General features: G+C 40.1%; 1 protein-coding gene and 1 non-coding gene across 2 annotated transcripts in view; one reads left to right on the top strand and one right to left on the bottom strand.

The window, feature by feature from the left end:
- Positions 1 to 214: 214 nt before the first annotated feature.
- Ankrd31 (ankyrin repeat domain 31) overlaps positions 215 to 26,179 on the bottom strand; it is a 139,494-nt gene continuing 113,529 nt past the window's right edge. The window contains exons 14-16 of the mRNA XM_032897071.1: positions 21,167 to 21,269; positions 3,605 to 3,733; positions 215 to 315 (exon numbers count right to left, since the gene is read on the bottom strand). Of these exons, the coding sequence (XP_032752962.1) occupies positions 215 to 315; positions 3,605 to 3,733; positions 21,167 to 21,269 (333 nt within the window). The remainder of the gene's footprint in view (positions 316 to 3,604; positions 3,734 to 21,166; positions 21,270 to 26,179) is intronic.
- Positions 22,205 to 22,310, top strand: LOC116897430. The gene has a single exon (XR_004387471.1). It is a non-coding gene; the product is annotated as a U6 spliceosomal RNA (small nuclear RNA).

Below are 26,179 nucleotides of genomic sequence, written 5' to 3'. Positions count from 1 at the left end.
TGGGGCATGGCTTGAGCACATATCACCCCCAAGACCCTCTCCCACAGTGACATGCTTCTTTGTCAGGGTCCCTCAGTGATCCCCCTCATATGGGCTGGGCATCAATGCAGGTCCTTGTTACCCTTACTTTCAAACAGTACAATACCAAGAAACCCTCCCTCCTTGTCTGGCCCTCTAATAACCACCACTCTGTTCAACTCTGCCTATAAGCATGCTAAGCTTCTTTGGTGCTGAAACTTTTCCCAGCTGAGCCCAGATGCCAGACCACAGCTTTTCCTGTTTTCTTGACTGCCTCAGTAGATCCAATTTCCAGGCCTGGACAAGGAAAGATGATGAAGTCAGGGTAAACAGTGAAAGGGAGGGTGTCAGGTTACGTCGTTGCTAAAGAGGTCCACCCTGTTGACCCATACGAGTGGCTTTACAAACAAGATTTAAACCCACTTCTCAGATTCTGGTCTGCAATCAGCATCACCGTAAGTTTATCCGTGATGGCTTCTTGTCTGTAGATGAATGGATATTACTGTGTTCTTACATCTCTTGTGTCCCTATGTTAAGCCTTCTCTTCTCTGATTCAGATGACTGAATACAGAGCCTCTGCTTTAATGACTTATTCTGACTTAACCAAGGCCTTATCTTCCTTTTTTTTAAAGTCCCTATCTTCCAGCAATACACTCACAATTGAGGAATTGGAGATTAGAGATTTAGCACATGAATTTCAAGGGTCACAATTCAGTTCATAACAGGGACCAAAAATATGTTTAATAGTTACAAGATTATTGGGAGATGAAACTGGTAGATTATATTAGGACTAGACAGGTAATTAAAAATTTTGACCTAGATTTTGTTGTGAGGGATCCACCAGAGAATACCAATTGGACATGGGTTCAGGCCAACAGAAAACTTTTATTAGCCAGTCTGTGACTACACTGGATGCTTGGGACCTGAGTACAGTCCCAAGCCTTTCTCAGGGTGGGCTTTCAAGCACAAATCCACACCCTGACTTGACATATCTCAGTTAGCAAGAACAGTTAGCCAGAAGGGAAACTTCAGAAGCCATAATGCAAGGTCCATACATTTAGGGCCTTTCTGAGAGCCATGGACTTTGAGTGGATTGGGTCTTTGTTTTCATGTTGGCAGATGTTGCTACCTATGCACTGGGTTCCCAGGCCTGATGGAACATCTCTCACACTGTCAGTCCTGCTGAGGTCTGGGGACCTGTTATAGTTTCACTCCTGTAGTAGCAAAGGGGACAGTGTAGATATTTAATGATTAGGCTGGTATGACACAGTGCTGAACCAGCAGTAAGCTGCAGTAAGAACTGGCTAGAATTGCTGTTGTAGGATCAGTCTACACTGGTACTAATGAAGGCTGAACTAGAGAATGGAGACTGAGGCCAATGGGTCATGAAAATACTTGCACATCAGTGTTTAATGCACAGCACTCTTCACAAAGGCAGGCAGGTGCCCAACAACAGAGGAATGGGTGAAGAAATGCGGCATAGAGACACAATGAAATTGTTCTCAGTATGAAGACCAAACTTATGCCACTTGCTGGTAAGTGGGTTTAAGTAAAATAAATAATGCTAAGGAAATTATGCCAGTCTCAGGAAGACAAATACCATGTTTTCTCTCATGAATAGTTCCTATATTTCAAATAGGTAAAATCATGTATATATGAAACTAGTGGCAAGACTGTCTAGGATAGGAGGGACTAATGGGAGAGGGGAAGTGGAAGAAAGGAAAAAGATGTCCATAAGAGGGAATATACTCAATGTGTAATATATACTGTATGAAAATATCCCCATGTAAAGACAGTATATTATAGTATAATATATACTGTAGAAAATATCCCCATGTAAGACAGTATATTATAGTGTAATATATACTGTATGAAAATATCCTCATGTAAGACAGTATATTATAGTGTAATATATACTGTAGAAAATATCCTCATGTAAGACAGTATATTATAGTGTAATATATACTGTATGAAAATATCCTCATGTAAGACAGTATATTATAGTATAATATATACTGTATGAAAATATCCTCATGTAAGACAGTATAGTATAGTGTAATATATACTGTAGAAAATATCCTCATGTAAGACAGTATAGTATAGTGTAATATATACTGTATGAAAATATCCCCATGTAAGACAGTATAGTATAGTGTAATATATACTGTAGAAAATATCCCCATGTAACACAGTATAGTGTAATATATACTGTATGAAAATATCCTCATGTAAGACAGTATAGTATAGTGTAATATATACTGTTAAAAAGTATCCCCATGTAACACAAGTATAGATATAGTGAATACATGTCAGTGCATTTTTAAAAACCAGTTTTCTAGAAAGGACACAAATACCCTCCAAACAGCCCATGAGATTGGATCAATGGACATTCAAGGTCCTGTGTGTGGCTGAGGGTCAGAAGCTTAAAAGGTTCACCAAGACCCCAGAGTAGACAGAATCTTATAAATACCCTCCAGAGATCTTAGACAAGAGTCATGGCAAGGCAGCTCTTTCCATCTTTGGGTGGAATAGCCTTCCTTTCTTCTCAATTGTTCAGATCTGTAACCTTGCTTCCCAGAGTCGGCTCTCAAATGTATATTCTAAAGGTATTTTCTAAATACTTTATACATTTGAAGTAAGACATCCAAATACTCAAAGCCAATACTATATTCCCCCTCACCAAAGTTCTACTGATTAAAAATAATAAATTATTACTTTGTGTGTATTGGTGTTTTGTCTACATGCATGCCTGTGCATGTACCCAGTGCCCACAGAGGCCAGAAGAGGGCCCCAGGTTTCCCAGAACAGGAGTTATAGATAGAGGGCTGTGAGCTGCACATGGACACCAGGACTCTGCTGAGCCATCTCTCCAGCCTCCTAGTGATTTTTATTGCAATGTTCACTTTTCTACACAACGGCAGACAAGTGACAGAATAAGAACGTGAGGCCAAAGCTTACTTGGGAGTCAGAGATAATGAAGGATGAGAATAATCTGGTCATCAAAACATTAAGGAGTTTGAGGAAACTGACAAAGCTCTTGAGTATCTTACAAATGCTCGCGACAGTGTAGAAGTAGGAGGTTCAACTTTCAAAAGCAGTCATCCCCAGTCAACACTTGGTTAGCTCCCTGTTCAAAGATTTAGCCCTACCTACACTAATCTTACATAAAACTTAAATTCGTTGTAATTTTACATTTGATTTTAAGCGACACATCAGAGTAAATGGGGGACATTGCAGGGCTTCCCCAGAGACACTTACCTGTTGATTGTTTACGTGTGTCTTCACCGTTCTACTAGGAACTGTCACTCATGCACAGGTAGAAGTGCTGAATGCAAGATTAGTTTTAAGTTGATGACAATAAAAGAAAAAGCAGGAGACTCATTATGGTTTTATTCAGAAATGTCTTGATTTTAGAGGCAAAAAGCACTAAACTGACCATAACACAACCGCTTTCTTATCACAGGAAATAACTCATAGTGCGGGTTAAGATATGACTTACACGATGGAGATGAGGGGCTGGTGATTATAAGAGCAACTGCTAAGTAAGCTACCTAGAAAGCCAGGCTTCAGAACGATAGCTTCTTACATCCCACATAGAACTTCCAATGCTGCTCCATCACATGGCACGGCAGAAGCTCTTGATCGCTGATTAGAAGTATTTCTTTTATCTGTAGATAATGAGGGATGATTTGCATCGACTCTCTGGAAGTGCCTGCTAAAATATGCATCAAAATTAAAACAAGTCTTTTATAATGTGAGATTAAACATAATCATTTTGTATGCTAAGATCCAGTCAGTCCATATCAGAGCATACTTGACTGGTTTTCTGACTAGGACATTCATCCCTCTGTGCCTAAGACAGACCTACAGAGCAAGAACTGTCTGACTTTTGAGAGAGACACACACAGAGAGCAGGGTCGGATAGGGGAGGAGGAGGACAAAGGAGAGAACTGTCTGTAGTCTGAAATTATAGCAGGAAAAGCTTGAACATTTCTGAAGGTAGTTGAATACAGCCTCTGTCTCTGAATTCCAGGAAGCAGAAATAAAACAGTGGAGAAGACTGAGATTTTGCATGTGTGCATAATACATTACTTGGCATATGACAAACAGTAACTTGTTATGATTATGATCACTACTAATTGCTGATTTTGAGATGTTTTAGAATAGAAGACAGATGAGCAATTTTCTAGTCCTTTCTCTACCATACATGTAGAGTGTGGTCTCATGGAAATGGCACCACTTCTAGTTCTTTTATAAGTGAGAGGCTTCTGTTGCCTGTGTCAGTTGAAATGGCCCATGATGTTTGAGTGAAGGCACACCATATTGGCCATTACTGTTATCCATATCCCATGGATACATTTCCCATAGTACCTATCTTTCCCACAGTAACCTGCCCCTTTATGACTGTCTTTTCACCTTGCTTGGCTTATGTTCTTTGGGTTACTTGTCCTCAGTTCTTCATTCATTTACATCTGTGCCAATTAGTAGGCACTGACCCAATGATAGGAACAGATCCATCCAGAGGGAGGTGAGAGACAATGAGATTTCAGTTGACTCTTAGGAGAAAGTCATCTAAATCTTCCTTTTCTAGCTTGAATCAATTAGCAAACAGCCTTGGGTAGTGATGTGAGAGGCTCAAAGTCTTAGCTCACACTGGTGAACTCAGTTTATTCTTCATCCCCCATATACACTGCATGGCATCCATTTCTAAAAGCACTCCCACTCTGGCTGTACTGTTTTCACTGATGCCTTTCTGATTACTGTCTAGTATGAGCATCCTGCACATGGACTTACTGCCCTTTATAATATCTAGACCTAGGAGTTACCTATTAAAGATTCTGTTGGCAATGATGCATCTATTAGCAACCCAGACTATGGTGTTGATTAGGTCAGGAATTTAATCTGTATATGGATCAAAATTCTGCTTTCAAACTGTATTCCTCAGCTCACTGGGCACGATAGTGCAATGCTTAGTTAACTCTGGTGCTCCAAGAGGGGGAAGTTTATTGTATGTCTTGTTAACCAGAGACTTACTGCAGCTTCACTCAAGAACAGTTTCAGGGACTCTCTGTCTGTAGTTCCTATTCTATGGAAACTAAAATAAAAGGGATTTTTATCTTTTTTTTTTTTTGAGATGAGATTCCACTATATTGTTCAGGTTAATCTTGAACTTAGGGTTCAATTGAGACTCCTGCCTTGTCTCTCAAGTAGCTGGGACTATGGACACGAACCACTCACAACCAGTTTATAAGGGTTTTGAGATGGTTCACTACTATTACTATTTACTTGGGAATGTTTTGATAACAGTGCATATGTAATCCTTGAGCAGTGTACTGAAATAAATACCAGAGCAGATTTAAGTTTTCATTATTGATTCCTACAATATTATTTAAGACTGAAAGCAAAATCCACAAGTCCATATTGTTTAATTCAAATATAACTGAAATGATTCTTGAGAAAACTGTTAGGAAGAAGGGATCACTGGGGGAAGCAGGGATCTGCTGACACACCAAACTCGGGGATTCCCACTCTGACTATACATGTAGCTGCAAAGAGGCAGAGCAGGAAGGCCCCAGCTGAGAGGGTCCATACCAATGCTGATGCACAATGCCCTACCATTCCTATGTCCAAAGGAGACAGGCCAAGACTCATTTATAGTCTCAAGTTCTTCACAACTGGTTCAACTTGTAACATCCTTGGCTTGTTACTTTGTTTGTTTATTATTTTTTTTAAATTCAGTTCTCAGAAAGGCCTACTGCTTCAATTTTTAGTGTAAAGTTCCTTGTACTTTGTGAAATTATCCAGCATAATTTACTCTGTCTAAATTTTTATTTTCTCTGCATACAGTGTATGGATTGAATATGAAATGCTCTTCATAGGCTCACAGTTTAATAGTCTGGGATGCTGTAGAAACTTCAGCAGGTTGGCTGTGATGAGAAGTCCTCATGGAGGGCAGGCCCCTGGGCAGTATTATCCATGGCTATCCCTCTCCTGCCTGTTGTTTCTTGCTTACCTTAAAGTCAACATTTCTGGCAACATGGTGTTTTGCTAAATCAAGGGAATCAAATAACCATGACTTTGAAACTGAATCAAAAGAAAACTTTACTTCCCTAAGTTTTTTCTCTCAGGTATTTTATTTCAACAACATTAAAAGCAATTGACACATTTTTGCTACCTAAAAAGGACTTTTGCCAGAAACTATTGGTTACTTTTTGGCTTTTTCTTCTGTCAGCTGAGCAAACACTTGCTGTATCTTTAGGTTAGTTCATGATCTCACACTGTAATGAATATCTAGCCGTCACAAGTGAAACTCTAGGCATTAGGATGGAAAGCCAGAGCAACATGAAAGCCTTGTGCCTAACGAACGTCCTACCAGAACTGTGGCATACATTTCACTGGCCAGAATTAAAGTTTTCCATATAACATATTGGCAAGTGTTACAGTGACGTTCTAAAATACCTCAGACAATATTCTTTTTCTTATACATGATTAACTTAATGTTGATGTACTTTGAATACATTGGCACTATACCGGCAGGAAATATGTGTGTGTGTGTGTGTGTGTGTGTGTGTGTGTGTGTGTGTGTGTGTGTGTGTGTATCTCCACTGTTTTGAGACAGGTTCTCACTGTGTAGTCCAGTCTGGTTTTGAGTCTGTAATCCTCCTGCCTTAGTTTCTTGAGTGCTGGAATTATAGATATGCTCTATTACATCTGGCTTAAAGAAGTCTTAAAATGGCCAGATTAAACATTTTAAATGATATTATTTTCATGATTTAAGATTCTTTTTTATATTATTTGTGACTATTGGGAAAGGCGTCATTTCCCTAATTCCTTTCTCATCCAGCTTATCCTTTGAGTAGAGGAAGGCTACCAATTTATTTGAGTTAATTTTATACCCCTACATTTTGTTGTTTATCAGCTGTAGGAGTTCTCTGGTGGAATTTTGGGGTCATATAAGTATACTACCATATAATCTATCTACAAATAGTGATATTTTGACTTCTTCCTTTTCAATTTGTATCCCTTTGACCTCCTTTTGTTGTCTAATTGCTCTGGCTAGGACTTCAAGTACTATACTGAATAGGTAGGGAAAGAATGGGCAGCCTTGTCTAGTCCCTGATTTTAGTGGGATTGCTTCAAGTTTCTCTCCATTTAGTTTGATGTTAGCTACTGGTTTGCTGTATATTGTTTTTACTATGTTTAGGTATGGGCCTCAAATTCCTGATCTTTGCAGGACTTTTACCATGAAAGGGTGTTGAATTTTGTCAAATGGTTTCTCAGCATCTAATGAGATAATCAGGTGGCTTTTTTCTTTCAGTTTGTTTATATAGTGGATTACACTGATGAATTTCCATATATTGAATCATACCTGCATCCATGGGATGAAGCCTACTTGGTCATGATGGATGATCGTTTTGATGTGTTCTTGGATTCAGTTTTCATAATTTTATTGAGTATTTGTGCATTGATATTCATAAGGGAAATTGGTCTAAGGTTCTCTTTCTTTGTTGGGTCTTTGTGTGGTTTATGTATAAGCATAATTGTGGCTTCACAGACTGGTAGTGTTCCTTCTGTTTCTACTTTGTGGAATAGTTTGAAGAGTATTGCTATTAGGTCTTCTTTGAAGGTCTGATACAATTTGGCACTAAACCCATCTGGTCCTGGGCTTTTTTGATTGGGAGACTTTTAATGACTGCTTCTACTTCTTTAGGGGTTATGGGACTGTCTAGACAGTTTATCTGATCCTGATATAACTTTGGTACCTGGTATCTGTCTAGAAAACTGTCCATTTCATCCAGATTTTCCCATTTTGTTGAGTAGTCACAGATAATATAAAATACTTTGGTATAACTCTAATAAAGCAAGTGAAAGATCTGTATGACAAGAACTTCAAGTCTCTGAAGAAAGAAATTGAAGATCTCAGAAGATAAAAAGATCTCCCATGCTCATGGATTGTCAGGATTAATATAGTAAAAATGGCCATCTCACCAAAAGCAACCTACAGATTCAATGCAATCCCCATCAAAATTCCAACTCAATTCTTCACAGAGTTAGAAAGAGAAATTTGCAAGTTCATTTGGAATAACAAAAAACCCAGGATAGTGAAAACTATTCTCAACAATAAAAGAACTTCTGGGGAAATCACCATTGTGACCTCAAGCTGTATTACAGGAGCAATAGTGATTAAAAAAACTGTATGGTATTTGGTACAGAGACAGGCAGGTAGATCAGTGGAATAGAATTGAAGACCTACACATCTCTGGTAACTTGATCTTTTGACAAAGCAGCTAAAATCATCCAGTGGAAAAAAGATAGCATTTTCAACAAATGGTGCTGGTTCAACTGGAGGTCAGCATGTAGGGCAGGCAAATTGATCCATTCTTATTGCCTTTACAAAGCTCAAGTCCAAGTGGTTCAAGGATCTCCACATAACCAGATACACTCAAACTAATAGAAGAGAAAGAGGGGAAGAGACTCAAACACACGGGCACAGGAAAAAAATTTCCTGAAAAGAACACCAATGGGGTGGTCCAGACACCGCCCAGATCTGAAGGGACCTGGTCAACAGCTCCCTGCACCCAAATCCCGTGGGAGGGAGAGCTAAACCTTCAGAGTGGCAGACATGCCTGGGAAGCCAGAAGAGACTACACTCTGTCCACATTTCTGCTTCTAGAGGAAAACACCTAACGCCATCTGGGACCCCTGTGCACAGGGACCCGAGAAAAGGCAGGGCAGGCCCTTCTGGTTGCCTCCCTCACGGAGAGCTGAAACACATCCCCCCAGGAGCAACTTCAGGCCTGAGACCAGAGGTAAGACCAACTTTTCTGCTCCAACTGACCTGGCTGGTGGACTCAGGACACACGCCCACAGGAACAGTTGAAAGCCAGGAGACAGGAATGACTACACGCCTGAAAGCAGAACACTCTGTTCCCATAACTGGCTGAAAGAGAACAGGAAAACAGGTCTACAGCACTCCTGACACACAGGCCTATAGGACGGTCAAGCCACTGTCAGAAATAGCAGAACAAGGTAACACCAGAGATAACCTGATGGCAAGTACAGGAACCCAAGCAACAGAAACCAAGACTACATGGCATGATTGGAGCCCAATTCTCCCACCAAAGCAAACACTGAATATCCAAACACACCAGAAAAGCAAGATCTAGATTTAAAATCACATTTGATCATGATGACGGAAGACTTCAAGAAAGACATAAAGAACTCCCTTAGAGAAACGCAGGAAAACATAAATAAACAAGTAGAAGCCCTTAGAGAGAAAACACAAAAATCCCTGAAAGAATTACAGGAAAACACAATCAAATAGGTGAAGGAATTAAAAACAGAAATAGAGGCAATAAAGAAAGCACAAAGGGAGACAACCCTGGATATAGAAAACCAAAGGGAAGAGACAAAGATACAAGTATCACCAACAGAATACAAGAGACAGAAGAGAGAATCTCAGGAGCAGAAGACTCCATAGAAATCATCGACACAACTGTCAAAGATAATGTAAAACGGAAAAAGCTACTGGCCAAAACAGAGAGGAAATCCAGGACACAATGAGAAGATCAAACCTAAGGATAATAGGTATAGAAGAGAGTGAAGACTCCCAACTCAAAGGACCAGTAAATATCTTCAACAAAATCATAGAAGAAAACTTCCCTAACCTAAAGAAAGAGATGCCCATAAACATACAAGAAGCCTACAGAACTCCAAATAGATTGGACCAGAAAAGAAACACCTCCCGTCACATAATAGTCAAAACACCAAATGCACAAAACAAAAAGGAATATTAAAAGCAGTAAGGTAAAAATGTCAAGTAACATATAAAGGCAGACCTATCAGAATCACACCAGACTTCTCACCAGAGACTATGAAAGCCAGAAGATCCTGGACAGATGTCATACAGACCCTAAGAGAACACAAATGCCAGCTCAGGTTACTGTATCCTGCAAAACTCTCAATTAACATAGATGGAGAAACCAAGATATTCCATGACAAAACTAAATTTATATCTTTCTACAAATCCAGCCCTACAAAGGACAATAAATGGTAAAGCCCAACACAAGGAGGCAAGCTACACCCTAGAAAAAGCAAGAAACTAATCGTTTTGCAACAAAACAAAGAGAAGACAAGCACACAAACATCTCAACTCCAAATACGAATATAACAGGAAGCAATAATCACTATTCCTTAATATCTCTCAACATCAATGGTCTCAACTCCCCAATAAAAAGACACAGATTAACAAACTGGATACGCAATGAAGACCCTGCATTCTGCTGCCTACAGGAAACACACCTCAGTGACAAAGACAGACACTACCTCAGAGTGAAAGGCTGGAAAACAACTTTCCAAGCAAATGGTCAGAAGAAGCAAGTTGGAGTAGCCATTTGAATATAGAATAAAATCGATTTTCAACCAAAAGTCATCAAAAAAGATAAGGAAGGACGCTTCATATTCATCAAAGGAAAAATCCACCAAGATGAACTCTCAATCCTAAATATCTATGCTCCAAGTACAAGAGCACCTACATACATAAAAGAAACCTTAATAAAGCTCAAAGCACACATTGCACCTCACACAATAATAGTAGGAGATTTCAATACCCCACTCTCATCAATGGACAGATCATGGAAACAGAAATTAAACAGGGACATAGACAGACTAAGAGAAGTCATGAACCAAATGGACTTAACAGATATTTATAGAACATTTTATCCTAAAACAAAAGGATATACCTTCTTCTCACCACCTCACGGCACTTTCTCCAAAATTGACCATATAATCGGTCATAAAACAGGCCTCAACAGATACAGAAAGATAGAAATAATCCCATGCATCCTACCAGACCACCACGGGCTAAAGCTGGTCTTCAATAACAATAAGGGAAGAACGCCCACATATACATGGAAGTTGAACAATGCTCGACTCAATGATAACCTGGTCAAGGAAGAAATAAAGAAAGAAATTAAAGACTTCTTAGAATTTAATGAAAATGAAGGTACAACATACCCAAACTTATGGGACACAATGAAAGCTGTGCTAAGAGGAAAACTCATAGCTCTGAGTGCCTACAGAAAGAAACAGGAGACAGCATATGTCAGCAGCTTGACAGCACACCTAAAAGCTCTAGAACAAAAAGAAGCAAATACACCCAGGAGGAGTAGAAGGCAGGAAATAATCAAACTCAAAGCTGAAATCAACCAAGTAGAAACAAAAAGGACTATACAAAGAATCAACAGAACCAAAAGCTGGTTCTTTGAGAAAATCAAAAAGATAGATAAACCCTTAGCCAGACTAACCAGAGGACACGGAGAGTGTGTCCAAATTAACAAAATCAGAAATGAAAAGGGAGACATAACAACAGAATCAGAGGAAATTCAAAAAAATCATTAGATCCTACTACAAAAGTCTATATTCAACAAAACTTGAAAATCTGGAGGAAATGGACAAATTCCTAGATAGATACCAGGTACCGAAGATAAATCAGGAAGAAATAAACCATTTAAACAACCCCATAACTCCTAAAGAAATAGAAGCAGTCATTAAAAAGTCTCCCAACCAAAAACAGCCCAGGTCCAGATGGGTTCAGTGCACAATTCTATCAGACCTTCATAGAAGACCTCATACCAATACTATCCAAACTATTCCACAAAATTGAAACAGATGGAGTGCTACCGAATGCCTTCTTTGAAGGCACAATTACTCTTATACCAAAACCACACAAAGACTCAACAAAGAAAGAGAACTTCAGACCAATTTCCCTTAAGAATACAGACGCAAAAACACTCAAGAAAATTCTTGCAAACCGAATCCAAGAGCACATCAAAACAATCATCCATCATGATCAAGTAGGCTTCATCCCAGGCACGCAGGAATTATTTAATATATGGAAAACCATCAACGTGATCCATTATATAAACAAACTGAAAGATAAAAACCACATGATCATTTCATTAGATGCTGAGAAAGCATTTGACAAAATTCAACACCCCTTCATGATAAAAGTCCTGGAAAGAATAGGAATACAAGGCCCATACCTAAACATAGTAAAAGCCATATACAGCAAACCAGTTGCTAACATTAAACTAAATGGAGAGAAACTTGAAGCAATCCAACTAAAATCAGGGACTAGACAAGGCTGCCCACTCTCTCGCTACTTATTCAATATAGTTCTTGAAGTTCTAGCCAGAGCAAGCAGACAACAAAAGGAGATCAAAGGGATACAGACTGGAAAAGAAGAAGTCAAAATATCACTAATTGCAGATGATATGATAGTATATTTAAGTGATCCCAAAAGTTCCAGCAGAGAACTACTAAAGCTGATAAACACCTTCAGCAAAGTGGCTGGGTATAATATTAACTCAAATAAATCAGTAGCCTTCCTCTACACAAAAGAGAAACAAGCTGAGAAAGAAATTAGGGAAAAAACACCCTTCATAATAGTTCCAAATAATATAAAATACCTCAGTGTGACTCTAACCAAGCAAGTGAAAGATCTGTATGCTAAGAACTTCAAGTCTCTGAAGAAACAAATTGAAGAAGACCTCAGAAGATGGAAAGATCTCCCATGCTCATGGTTTGGCAGAATTAATATAGTAAAAATGGCCATTTTACCAAAAGCGATCTACATATTCAGTGCAATCCCCATCCAAATACCAATCCAATTCTTCAGAGTTAGACAGAACAATTTGCAAATTCATCTGGAATAACAAAAAAACCAGCATAGCTAAAACTATCCTCAACAATAAAAGGACTTCAGGGGAATCACTATCCCTGAACTCAAGCAGTATTACAGAGCAATAGTGATAAAACTGCATGGTATTGGTACAGAGACAGACAGATAGACCAGTGGAATAGAATTGAACACCCAGAAATGAACCCACACACTTATGGTCACTTGATTTTTGACAAAGGAGCCAAAACCATCCAGTGGAAAAAAGATAGCATTTTCAGCAAATGGTACTGGTTCAACTGGAGGTCAGCATGTAGAAGAATGCAAATCAATCCATTCTTATCACCTTGTACAAAGCTTAAGTCCAAGTGGATCAAGGACCTCCACATCAAACCAGATACACTCAAACTAATAGAAGAAAAATTGGGAAAATTTCCGAACACATGGGCACTGGAAAATTTCTGAACCAAAACACCAATGCTTATGCTCTAAGATCAAGAATCAACAAATGGTATCTCATTAAAAACTGCAAAGCTTCTGTAAGGCAAAGGACACTGTTGTTGGACAAAACAGCAACCAACAGATTGGGAAAAAGATCTTTACCAATCCTACAACAGATAGAGGCTTATATCTAAAATATACAAAGAACTCAAGAAGTTAGACTGCAGGGAGACAAATAACCCTATTAAAAATGGGGTTCAGAGCTAAACAAAGCATTCACAGCTGAGGAATGCTGAAGGGCTGAGAAACACCTAAAGAAATGTTCAACATCTTTAGTCATAAGGGAAATGCAAATCAAAACAACCCTGAGATTTCACCTCACACCAGTTCGAATGGCTAAGATCAAAAACTCAGGTGACAGCAAATGCTGGTGAGCATGTGGAGAAAGAGGAACACTCCTCCATTGTTGGTGGGATTGCAGACTGGTACAACCATTCTGGAAATCAGTCTGGAGGTTCCTCAGAAAATTGGACATTGAACTACCTAAGGACCCAGCTATACCCTTCTTGGGCATATACCCAAAAGATGCCCCAACATATAACAAAGATACATGTTCCACTATGTTCATAGCAGCCTTATTTATAATAGCCAGAAGCTGGAAAGAACCCAGATGCCCTTCAACAGAGAAATGGATACAGAAAATGTGGTCCATCTATACAACGGAATATTACTCAGCTATCAAAAACAATGACTTTATGAAAGTCATAGGCAAATGGATGGAACTGGAAAATATCATCCTGAGTGAGGTAACCCAATCACAGAAAAACACACATGGTATGCACTCATTGATAAGTGGCTATTAGCCCAAATGGTTGAATCACCCTAGATGCACAGAACACATGAAACTCAAGAAGGATGATCAAAACGTGAATGCTTCACTCCTTCTTTAAAAGGGGAACAAGAATACCCTTGGCAGGGAATAGAGAGGCAAAGATTAAAACAGAGGCAGAAGGAACACCCATTCAGAGCTTGCCCCACATGTGGCCCATACATATACAGCCACCCAATTAGACAAGATGGATGAAGCAAAGAAGTGCAGGCTGACAGGAACCGGATGTAGATCTCTCCTGAGAGACACAGCCAGAATACAGCAAATACAGAGGCGAATGCCAGCAGCAAACCACTGAACTGAGAACAGGCCCCCCCTGTTGAAGGAATCAGAAAGGACTGAAAGAGTTTGAAGGGCTTGAGACCCCATATGAACAACAATGCCAAGCAACCAGAGCTTCCAGGGACCAAGCCACTACCTAAAGACTATACATGGACTGACCCTGGACTCTGACCTCATAGGTAGCAATGAATATCCTAGTAAGAGCACCAGTGGAAGGGAAGCCCTTGGTCCTGCAAAGACTGAACTCCCAGTGAATGTGATTGTTGGGGGAGGGGTAATGGGGGGGATGGGAGGGAACACCCATAGAGAAGGAGGAGGGTCAGGGGATGTTGGCCTGAAACCAGGAAAGGAATAATAATCGAAATGTAAATAAAAATACCCAAGTTAATAAAAGATGAAAAAAAAAAAAAAAAGAACACGAATGACTTATATTCTAAGATCAACAATTGACAAATGCTTCTGTAATGGCAACCAACAGATTCGGAAAAATTCTTTACCAATCCTACATCCGATAAAGGGCTATTATCCAATATATACAAAGGACTCAAGAAGTTAGACTCCAGAGAATCAAATAACCCTATTCAAAAGGGATTTAGCTCAGCGGTAGAGCACTTGCCTAGCAAGTGGAAGGCCCTGGCTTCAGTCCTCATCTCCAAAAAAAAAAAAAAGGTCTACAGAGCTAAACAAATCTCAACGAGGAATATCAAATGGCCAAGAAGCACCTAACGAAATGTTTGACATCCTTAGTCATCATGGAAGTGCAAATCAAAACAATCCTAAGATTTCACCTCACACCAGTCAGAATGGCTAAGATCAAAAACTCAGGTGACAGCAGAGCTGTCGAGGATGTGGAGAAAGAGGAACACTCCTCCATTGTTGTTGGGATTGCAGACTGGTACAACCACTCTGGAAATCAGTCTGGCTGTCCCTCAGAAAATTGGACATAGTACTACCTGAGGACCCAGTCATACCACTCTTGGGCTTGTACCCAACAGATGCTCTAACTCTAAGGACACTTGCTCTACTATGTTCATAGCAGCCTTATTTATAATAGCCAGAAGCTGGAAAGACCCCAGTTGTCCTTCAACAGAGGAATGGATACAGAAAATGTGGTACATTCACACAATGGAATACTACCCAGCTATCAAAACAATACCTTCATTAAATTCTTAGGCAAATGAATAGAACATGAAAATGTCATCCTGTGTGAGGTAATCAATCACAAAAGTACACACATGATATGCACTCACTTGTAAGTGGATATTAGCCCAAAAGCTCACAATACCCAAGATACAATTGACAGACCACATGAAGCTCAGGAAGAAGGAAGACCAGAGCATGAATTCTTCAGTTGTTCTTAGGAGGGGAAACAAAATACTCACAGGAGGAAATACAGGGACAAAGTGTAGAGCAGAGACTGAAGAAAAGGCCATCCAGAGACTGCCCCACCTACATACAGTATCCATCCTACATACAGTCACCAAACCCAGGCACTATTATTGATGCCAAGAAGTGCACGCTGACAGAAGCCTGATAGCTGTCTCCTGAGAGGTTCTGCCAGAGCCTGACTTATACAGAGGCGGATGCTCTCAGCCAACCATTGAACTGAGCACAGGGTTCCCAATGGAGGAGTTAGAGAAAGAACTGAAGTAGCTAAAGGGGTTTGCAACCCCATAAGAACAACAACAATATCAACCAAACAGATACCCCAGACTCCCAGGAAATAAACCACCTAGGAAAGAGTACACATGGCTCCAGCCGCACACATAGCAGAGGTTGGCCTTGCTGGGGATCAGTGGGAGGAGAGGTCCTTGGTCCTATGAAGGCTGGATGGCCCAGTGTAGAGGAATTCCAGGGAGAGTAGGTGGGAGGGAGTGGGTGGGTGGGTGTGGGAGTACTCTCATAGAAGCTGGGGGACAGAGGATGGGATAGCAGGTTTCCTGAGGGGAAAGTGGGAAAGGAGATAACATTTGAAATGTAAATAAAGAATATATTCAATAAAAAAAGAAGAGAATTCACTTAAAAATTGTATAATTCATTCTCTTTTTTGCAGGACTTTAATAAAAAGTAGTCTTATAGTTCTAAAAAAAGATTCTTTTGATAATTGGAGTCAACTATGATACATACATGCATGCATTCATATACATAATGCATGCAAATGACATTAAGGAAGCGGCTGTTGGTTAAAATGTTAGATGTTATGTGCTTCTGTAAGTTTAGAAGGGAATGGTGAACAAAGCTGAAGAGACTTCATGTTTTCTTCCTCCTGAAGAGGTGGAGGGAATATGGCAGCAAAGGTGAGCACCCTTTCATTCATTTCTGGCTGAGAAACAGGAAGGGCTACTGCCTCTACCTACTGCACAGTTGGGAACAGCAATCCTTCATGCAAGACATGATGCTAAGTGGGCAGGCAAGATGGACCAGCGGGTAAAGGCGCTGATCTGATCTGATCTGAGGACCTGAATCTGACCCTCTGAACCATGTGGCAGATGGAGTCAACTCATTGCTGCAAGTTGCTCACTGATCACCACATGCACACGGTGGCACAAATGTATGTGCACGCACATATACACATGATGAGTAGATATTACATGATGTAATAGTAATTAATTAAAGTTGGATTTACCATTTGTTGAATTCCTTACCTCAAATTCTATTATAGTCTTTGAGCTTTTGACATACTATTTATTAAGATCATCGAACTAAATATGGTTTTAAAACAGAGTCCTTGGGATAATACACTAATTTATTCATACATTCAGTGGGTATTTATTGGGAACTATGGTATGGTGAACATTGTGGATTGTATGAACTAAGACCCTATTAAAATCCCTTTGAATTCAAAGACCTCGTCAATGTCTTAGGAGTATAAAAGCAATTATTTACAAGGAATGACAGGTAAAAGGTCTGACCTTGTATTGGCAGTGTTAAGCTCTATGTACACCTATAAAAGGTACACAACAGTCTCAGTTTTACCTCTCCCACATTTTATTTTCTTAAACACCAATTTACATGGCTTTTATACTGAGTCATGGAAGCAACATACTTCTAAAATTAAAGGGAACATTACTAAGTTTTTCTAGATTAGATAAGCTTTGCTCATACCTAAATACATGGTCTTCCATGTATTTACAAGTATAAATTGCTCTTTCTAATTCCCCCTATTTTCCTCTCTCCAAACACTCTTCAAAGACTTGTGTCACTGGAAACAGAAGAGAATGGATTTTGCCTCTGGTCTGGGCTGGGCTGGTAGAAAGTCCCCACAAAGGTTGGTCTAGTCTCTTCTCTACAGTGTCAGAGTCCTGGCTTTATTTCTTAACTTACTGAGATGTAAAGGAAGGAGAAAGAGTCTCTCACGAATGCCTCTCTTTAAGTTGGGTCAGGTGCTTTGTTTTTCTACTTTATACTGTTAGCTACCATAAAACAGGGACACAAGGTCCTAATCATGGAAGTTAAAAAAACTCCCATGGCAGCCTATTTAGCACGCTGTGCAAGGGTCTTCCTGTGGATTTATAGGCTTAGACCAGGTAGCAAAACATGGGATGGTACCCGCACCTCTATACCTTTCAAATTGGCACATAATCATTGAAATTATCTGAAGGAAAGAAAAATCAGGAATTTTTCTGGGGGGAGAGAAATTAATAGTAAAAACATGTTTATAGGATAGGCAACGGGAGAAATCTGGGAGGTGGGTGGCTTTCGTGACATGAGGAAGAATATACAGTTTTTTTTACTTCCATTTAGAAACTAGGAGGAGAATGGATTGCTCAACTTTCCTGTAAATGGTGATGGGTATGATGTATGTGTATATGGGTAGGGTACAGGCGTGGAGAGAGAGGGGAGGGAAGATAAGCCAGCACATGCACAGAGAGACATGGCACAGCCATTTTTTTTAGAGAGTTATGAAACTATCTTTTGCATAAGAAATGAAATACTACTACTCATTCAAGATCTACAGTCAGGCTGTACTATGAGTCATTAGAAATGACGAGTTACTAGGCCTGACCCCATGGCTTGATTAAATGGATCTGCTATCACCAGGTGAGCATGCTGGCTATTTTCTGTCTACTTGACAAAAATTAGTCACCTCAAAAGAGAACCTCAGCTGAGGAATCACCTCTATTACACTGGCCTAGAGGCATGTCTGTGGGGCACTTCCTATATTATTCACTGATGTGGGCGGGCCTTGCCCCTTGTGGGCTGTGACTCTTGTGGGGCATGGTGGACTGAGACTGTATAAGCAAGTGGGTTGAGCCAGTCATAGGAAGCAAGCCAGTAGACAACCTCCTCTTTGGTCTCTCCTTCGGTTCTTGCCTCTAGGTTTTGTCTTGGGTTGCTTGGTAGAGGACTATCGCTGTAAGCCAAACAAAACAAACCAAGCCAAACCCTTTCCTCCCTTGTACTGCTTTTGCTCACTGTTTATCACAGCCACAGAGAAGCAAACGAGGACAGTTTAGACCAATCACCATGGATTACTGTAAGGACTCCTCGGTTTCCATGCCTTTAACTTCCCCATGTTCACCGATCTGATCTCCCAGACCAAGATTCTCCCAAGTGCTGAAAGCTGTTTTTACAAAACTGGAAGAAGTCATCTACCATGACGAGGGGTTTGTCCCAGTTGGGTTTCTGTTGCTGCAATGAAACACCATGACCAAATGCAACGTGGGAAGGGAAGGGTTTATTCGGCTCACACTTCCATAATGCTGTTCATCACTGAAGGAAGCCAGGACAGGAACTCAAGCAGGGCAGGACCCTGGAGGCAGGAGCTGGTGCAGAGGCCATGGAGGGTGCTGCTTGTTGGCTTGCTCCATGGGTTGCTCAGCTTGCTTCTGTATAGAATCCAGGACCACCAGCCCAAAGATACCACCACATACAATGAGCTGGGCCCTCCCCCATCAATCACTAATCAAGAAGCTGCCCTACGACTATGGAGGCATTTTCTCAAGTGACTCCCTCTTCTAAGATGACTTTAGCTTGTTTTGAGTTGACACAAAATTTGCCAGCCCAGTATTTTTTTTAAAGACAGGATTCTAAGAAGTTAAGGTGGATTAGGATTAAGAATAAGTTAATGAAGAGAAGTAGTTTGAATTATGGAGCCCTATTATAAGAAAATTAATAATCCCAGGGAATCCTGGTAGGACAACAGGAGTCATGTTTGGTTCCTGATCTTATTCATCACAATATCATCGTTTTCTGTGCAGCATCCCTCTGCCTATATTATCATTAACTGGCATGGCAGAGACACTGAAATACAAGGAGGGATGCTGTAGCAGAGGAGGGAAATAAATGTTGGTTACATCTAATTTTCGGGATTGTGCTTTGCTCTTTTACAATTAAGTCAAGGTGTGACACTCATCTGTGAGACTAAATCTTTAGATTTTTCAGGATAATATTATTTCCATTTCACAAACAGTATTAGTTTAATAAGCAAAGATTCCTTTTAGTGCAAGTTTTCAGAAAATATATGAACATAACAAGTCACTGTGTGATACTTAAAAACCACTCAGTTATTTTAGAATAGATTCAGATAAAGGAATTGATGAAAAAGATGATATCATCTAAAAATTTCCTAGAAGCAACTATGTCTAGGACAATAAACCAACACAACTATTACTGGGGACATGGAGAACTTGGAATCTTTGATCATTACTGTGGGAATGTAAAATGGTCCTGATGTTATGGAACAGTCTGGGTATTCTAGAATAAACCTAGAGTTACTTTATAACAAACCAATTGCATTCCTAGCGATATAGCCACAAGAGCCTAAGACAGGTACTCAACCAACTGCATGTGTGTGCACGTTCATCAACAGCACTGTTCACAATACCCCTGAAGTGCAAACGGCTCATATGTTCAAATGGTGAGTAAATCAACTGTGGCGTTCTCATAGCCTAGTGTTATTCAGTCGTGAAAAGGAACAAAGGATGAGCACATGCTATGACATGGATAATCGTCAAAACCACCGTGCAGATAATAGGAGGCCACAGAGCATCATCCCACTTCTATAACATATTTAGGAGAACAAACCCAAGCTGACAGGAGTCTGATAGAGTTGTCTCCTGAGAGGCTCTGCCAGAGTCTGACAAATACAGAGGCAGATGCTTGCAGGAAAGCACTGAACTGAGAACGAGGTGCCCATTGGAGTAGTTAGAGAAAGGATTGAAGGAGCTGAAGAACATGAGAACAACAATGCCAACCAATCAGAGCTCCCAGGGACTAAACCACCATCCAAAGACTACACATGGACAAACCCATGGCTCTAACTGCATATGTAGCAGAGGAAGGCCTTGTTGGGCACCAATGGGAGGAGAAGCCCTTGGTCCTGCCAAGGGTGAACCCCCAGTGTAGGGGAATGTCAGGACAAGGAGGAGGGAAGGCATGGGGGAACACCCTCACAGAAGCAGGGGGAGGGGGAGTGGGATATGGGAAACTGAGAAAGGGGATAACATTTGAAATGTAAATAAAGAAAATCCAATAAAAGAAGAAGAGGAAGAAGAGGAGGAGGAGGAGGAGGAAGAGGAGCAGCAGCAGCAGCAGCAGCAGCAGCAGCAGCAGCTGCAGCAGCAGCAGCAGCAGGAGCAGCAGCACATCATCCAGAGAGAAAGCAGCTCCTAGGGACTGTGGGAAGGAGAGAAAGGGAGTAACTGCTGAAGGAGTACAGGGTTCTTTGAAAATCAAGACAGCATTTTGAAGCTACACAGAGGTGGTATTGTTATACTAAATGCCACTGGATTTTTGTGTTAAAATGGTAATTATAATGACTAATTATGAATTTTACCTAATGGGAAAAAGAAATTAGTACTGTCTCATTAGGCTTGTGTATGTCTGCCCCACAACTAGCTTTTGGGCCATGTTACCTGAGAGGCAAGGCTGGTGCTGCTGAGATGTGCTATGCGGTTCTGCAGAAACAGGAGGTGCTTCAGAAACATACTTCAAAAGCTCCTTTCCAAGGTATGTTACCTGTGATTTAAAAATCATACAATTTGTAAGAGGCAAATGTAATCATTTCCTAAAAAACTGATTTTTTAAAATAATTTCCTTAATAAAACTATAGACCACAGCCATGTCTAACCTGCCACCTTTATTTTTATAAAAATATTTTGTTGGAATATAGTTACATTCTTCTATTTAACATGTCTGACTGCTTTGGGGTTAGAAGAGAATTAAATTCTTGTGGCAGAAGTCATGTATCAGTGATGTCCAAATTGTAATTTACTCTCTCACCTGTATGGGGAAAATCTGCCAGCTTCTGTTTGCCATTAATACCACACGTCTGACAGCTAACAACTATTAATCTAGCACCTGATGCTTTGTAACTGAAAGATGAACATTACAACAAAACTAACCATAAAAATAATAGCACTTTTCAGGAAATGAGATATCTAACTAATCACATTGATCACCTAACATTTAGGTCTGTATTTAAAAAATTTTAAATGTGCTTATGAATTTAGATAATATTATTGGCTTAAAAGCTAACAGTTTGAAAATATCTGCATGTAAATGGGAGAGTGGAGGCAGACTTTCAAAGAGCTCTCTACTCTCAGCTACAGACATTCTAGTAAAACACTCCCCGGGGGGAGTGTCCATGTGGACAATGTGTCAGGATTCAATCTGAACATTCCTCATCAGAGCATACTTCTGTAACCTCTAAGTGTAAGAATGATACTCCCAATATGTTCCTACAATATCTGTGCTTCTGTTTCTCTCACAGCATTTATCTCACTAAAACGATTTAATGTGTCTTGCTTCCATTAAGTCATGAGGTTTCTGAGAACATGATCTGTGCCACCTAGTTCCTGCCATTATGGAATGAAAGACTTGCAAGTTCCAGCTCTTCAGTAAGGCTCTTAAATCCCTGTCACAGTTTGTGTGTTTTTAAAGAATTACCTGCAGTGCTCGTCGGCAGCACATATACTAAAATTGGAACGATACAGAGAAGATTAGCAAGGCCCCTGCATAAAGAATTACCTGCAGTTTATTAAGTTAGGATTGAAAGAAAAAAAAACAGTGGACATGGTTGTCCAGTATATTCTGAGTATTTAATAAATTCTTGCTAAACTGAACAGAGTAACCAGGTAATAGGAGATCTATAAGATGAAGGAACCCTTTGGGCCCAATCATAAATCAAAATCTGTAGAAAAAATGGGATAGAACCCATCTCCCCAGTGTGTCAATCCCTCCTTTCTTGTCATAGAATGGAAAGGCCCCATAAATATTACTTGTCAGTTTTCAAAGAACCAACATTAGGAATGATGGGTTTGTATATATTGTCTTGCTCGAAAGCTCGGATTATCCAAGACACAATCCACAGACCACATGAAGCTCAAGAAGGACGACCAAAGTGCAGATGCTTCAGTCCTTCTTAGAAGGGGGAACAAAAATATTCATTGGAGGAAATACAGAGACAAAGTTTGGAGTAGAGACTGAAGGAAAGACCATTCAGAGACTGCCCCACCTGGGGATCTAGTCAATATACACACAGCCACCAAACCCAGACAATATTGCTGATGCCAAGAAGTGCAGGCTGACAGGAGCCTGGTATAGCTGTTTCCTGAGAGGCTCTGCCAGAGCCTGACAAATACAGAGGTGGATGCTCACAGCCAAGCATTGAACTGAGAACAGGGTCCCCATTGGAGGAGAGAAAGGATTGAAGGAGCTGAAGGGGCTTGCAACCCCATAAGAACAACAATACCAACCAACCAGAGCTCCCAGGGACTAAACCACATCCAAAGAGTACACATGGACAGACCCATGGCTCCAGCTGCAAATGTAGCAGAGGATGGTCTTGTTGGGCACCAATGGGAGGAGAAGCCCTTGATCCTGCCAAGGCTGAACCCCCAGAGTAGGGGAATGTCAGGGCAGGGAGGCAGGAAGGGGTGGGTGGAGGAACACTCTCATAGAAGAAGGGGGAGGGGGAGGGGATAGGGGGCTTATGGAAACAAGGAAAGGGGATGACATTTGAAATGTAAATTTTAAAAAAATCCAATAAAAATGTTAAAGAAAATAAAAGAAAGAGAGCAGACTAAGTATGGTTGCACTTATACCTCAGATTTCAGTACCATATTTCTACCAGGAAGTGCTGGGTAATTTTAAGGTAGTAACTACTGTAAAGTGGCATACACAAATCATTGGAAGTGAGGCACACACAGCTTTAATATACTGAACTGGATGGAACAGTGCATGCCTATTATTAGGACTTCAGAGGCAGAGGAGGAGGATCACTGCCACGTTCAAAGACAGTCTGGCCTACATAATGGTTTTCAGTGCAGCCTAGGTTACAGAGTAAGAACTTGCTAAACAAACAGACAAACAGACAAACAAACGAACAAACAACACCCCCAATGAAAAGCAATCAGAAAATACACTGAGTTAAAAGATCTATTTTAAGGGGTTGGGGATTTAGCTCAGTGGTAGAGCGCTTGCCTAGCAAGCGCAAGGCCCTGGGTTTGGTCCCCAGCTCCGAAAAAAAGAAAAAAGAAAAAAAAATCTATTTTAAAAATGTCATACATTGTGCCTGCAGAAAGAAACAGGAAAGAGCATATGTCAGCAGCTTGACAGCACACCTAAAAAGCTCTAGAACAAAAAGAAGCAAATACACCCAGGAGGAGTAGAAGGCAGGAAATAATCAAACTCAGAGCTGAAATCAAACAAGTAGAAACAAAAAGGACCATAGAAAGAATCAACAGAACCAAAAGTTGGTTCTTTGAGAAAATCAACAAGATAGATAAACCCCTAGCCAGACTAACGAGAGGACACAGAGAGTGTATCCAAATTAACAAAATCAGAAATGAAAAGGGAGACATAACTAAAGATTCAGAGGAAATTCAAAAAATCATCAGATCTTACTATAAAAGCCTATATTCAACAAAACTTGAAAATCTACAGGAAATGGACAATTTCCTAGACAGATACCAGGTACCGAAGTTAAATCAGGAACAGACAAACCAGTTAAACAACCCCATAACTCCTAAGGAAATAGAAGCAGTCATTAAAGGTCTCCCAACCAAAAAGAGCCCAGGTCCAGACGGGTTTAGTGCAGAATTCTATCAGACCTTCATAGAAGACCTCATACCAATATTATCCAAACTATTCCACAAAATTGAAACAGATGGAGCACTACCAAATTCCTTCTATGAAGCCACAATTACTCTTATACCTAAACCACACAAAGACCCAACAAAGAAAGAGAACTTCAGACCAAGTTCCCTTATGAATATCGACGCAAAAATACTCAATAAAATTCTGGCAAACCGAATCCAAGAGCACATCAAAACAATCATCCACCATGATCAAGTAGGCTTCATCCCAGGCATGCAGGGATGGTTTAATATCGGAAAACCATCAACGTGATCCATTATATAAACAAACTGAAAGAACAAAACCACATGATCATTTCATTAGATGCTGAGAAAGCATTTGACAAAATTCAACACCCCTTCATGATAAAAGTCCTGGAAAGAATAGGAATTCAAGGCCCATACCTAAACATAGTAAAAAGCCACATACAGCAAACCAGTTGCTAACATTAAACTAAATGGAGAGAAACTTGCAGCAATCCCACTAAAATCAGGGACTAGACAAGGCTGCCCACTCTCTCCCTACTTATTCAATATAGTTCTTGAAGTTCTAGCCAGAGCAATCAGACAACAAAAAGGAGGTCAAGGGGATACAGATCGGAAAAGAAGAAGTCAAAATATCACTATTTGCAGATGATATGATAGTATATTTAAGTGATCCCAAAAGTTCCACCGAGAACTACTAAAGCTGATAAACACCTTCAGCAAAGTGGCTGGGTATAAATTAACTCAAATAAATCAGTAGCCTTCCTCTACACAAAAGAGAAAACAAGCTGAGAAAGAAATTAGGGTAAACGACACCCTTCATAATAGATCCAAATAATATACAGTACCTCGGTGTGACTTTAACCAAGCACGTAAAAGATCTGTACAATAAGAACTTCAAGACACTGAAGAAAGAAATTGAAGAAGACCTCAGAAGGTGGAAAGATCTCCCATGCTCATGATTGGCAGGATTAATATAATAAAATGGCCATTTTACCAAAAGCATCTACAGATTCAATGCAATCCCCATCAAAATACCAATCCAATTCTTCAAAGAGTTAGACAGAACAATTTGCAAATTCATCTGGAATAACAAAAACCCAGGATAGCTAAAACTATCCTCAACAATAAAAGGACTTCAGGGGAATCACTATCCCTGAACTCAAGCAGTATTACAGAGCAATAGTGATAAAAACTGCATGGTATTGGTACAGAGACAGACAGATAGACCAATGGAATAGAATTGAAGACCCAGAAATGAACCCACACACCTATGGTCACTTGATTTTTGACAAAGGAGCCAAATCCATCCAATGGAAAAAGATAGCATTTTTCAGCAAATGGTGCTGGTTCAACTGGAGGTCAACATGTAGAAGAATGCAGATCGATCCATGCTTATCACCCTGTACAAAGCTTAAGTCCAAGTGGATCAAGGACCTCCACATCAAAACCAGACACACTCAAACTAATAGAAGAAAAACTAGGGAAGCATCTGGAACACATGGGCACTGGAAAAAATTTCCTGAACAAAACACCAATGGCTTATGCTCTAAGATCAAGAATCGACAAATGGGATCTCATAAAACTGCAAAGCTTCTGTAAGGCAAAGGACACTGTGGTTAGGACAAAACGGCAACCAACAGATTGGGAAAAGATCTTTACCAATCCTACAACAGATAGAGGCCTTATATCCAAAATATACAAAGAACTCAAAAAGTTAGACCGCAGGGAGACAAATAACCCTATTAAAAAATGGGGATCAGAGCTAAACAAAGAATTCACAGCTGAGGAATGCCTAATGGCTGA

Source organism: Rattus rattus, chromosome 3, assembly GCF_011064425.1.
Source record: "Rattus rattus isolate New Zealand chromosome 3, Rrattus_CSIRO_v1, whole genome shotgun sequence".
NCBI lineage: Eukaryota > Metazoa > Chordata > Mammalia > Rodentia > Muridae > Rattus > Rattus rattus.
The sequence above is the reverse complement of the archived record's forward strand: the minus strand, read 5'-3'. Positions and strand labels throughout refer to the sequence as shown.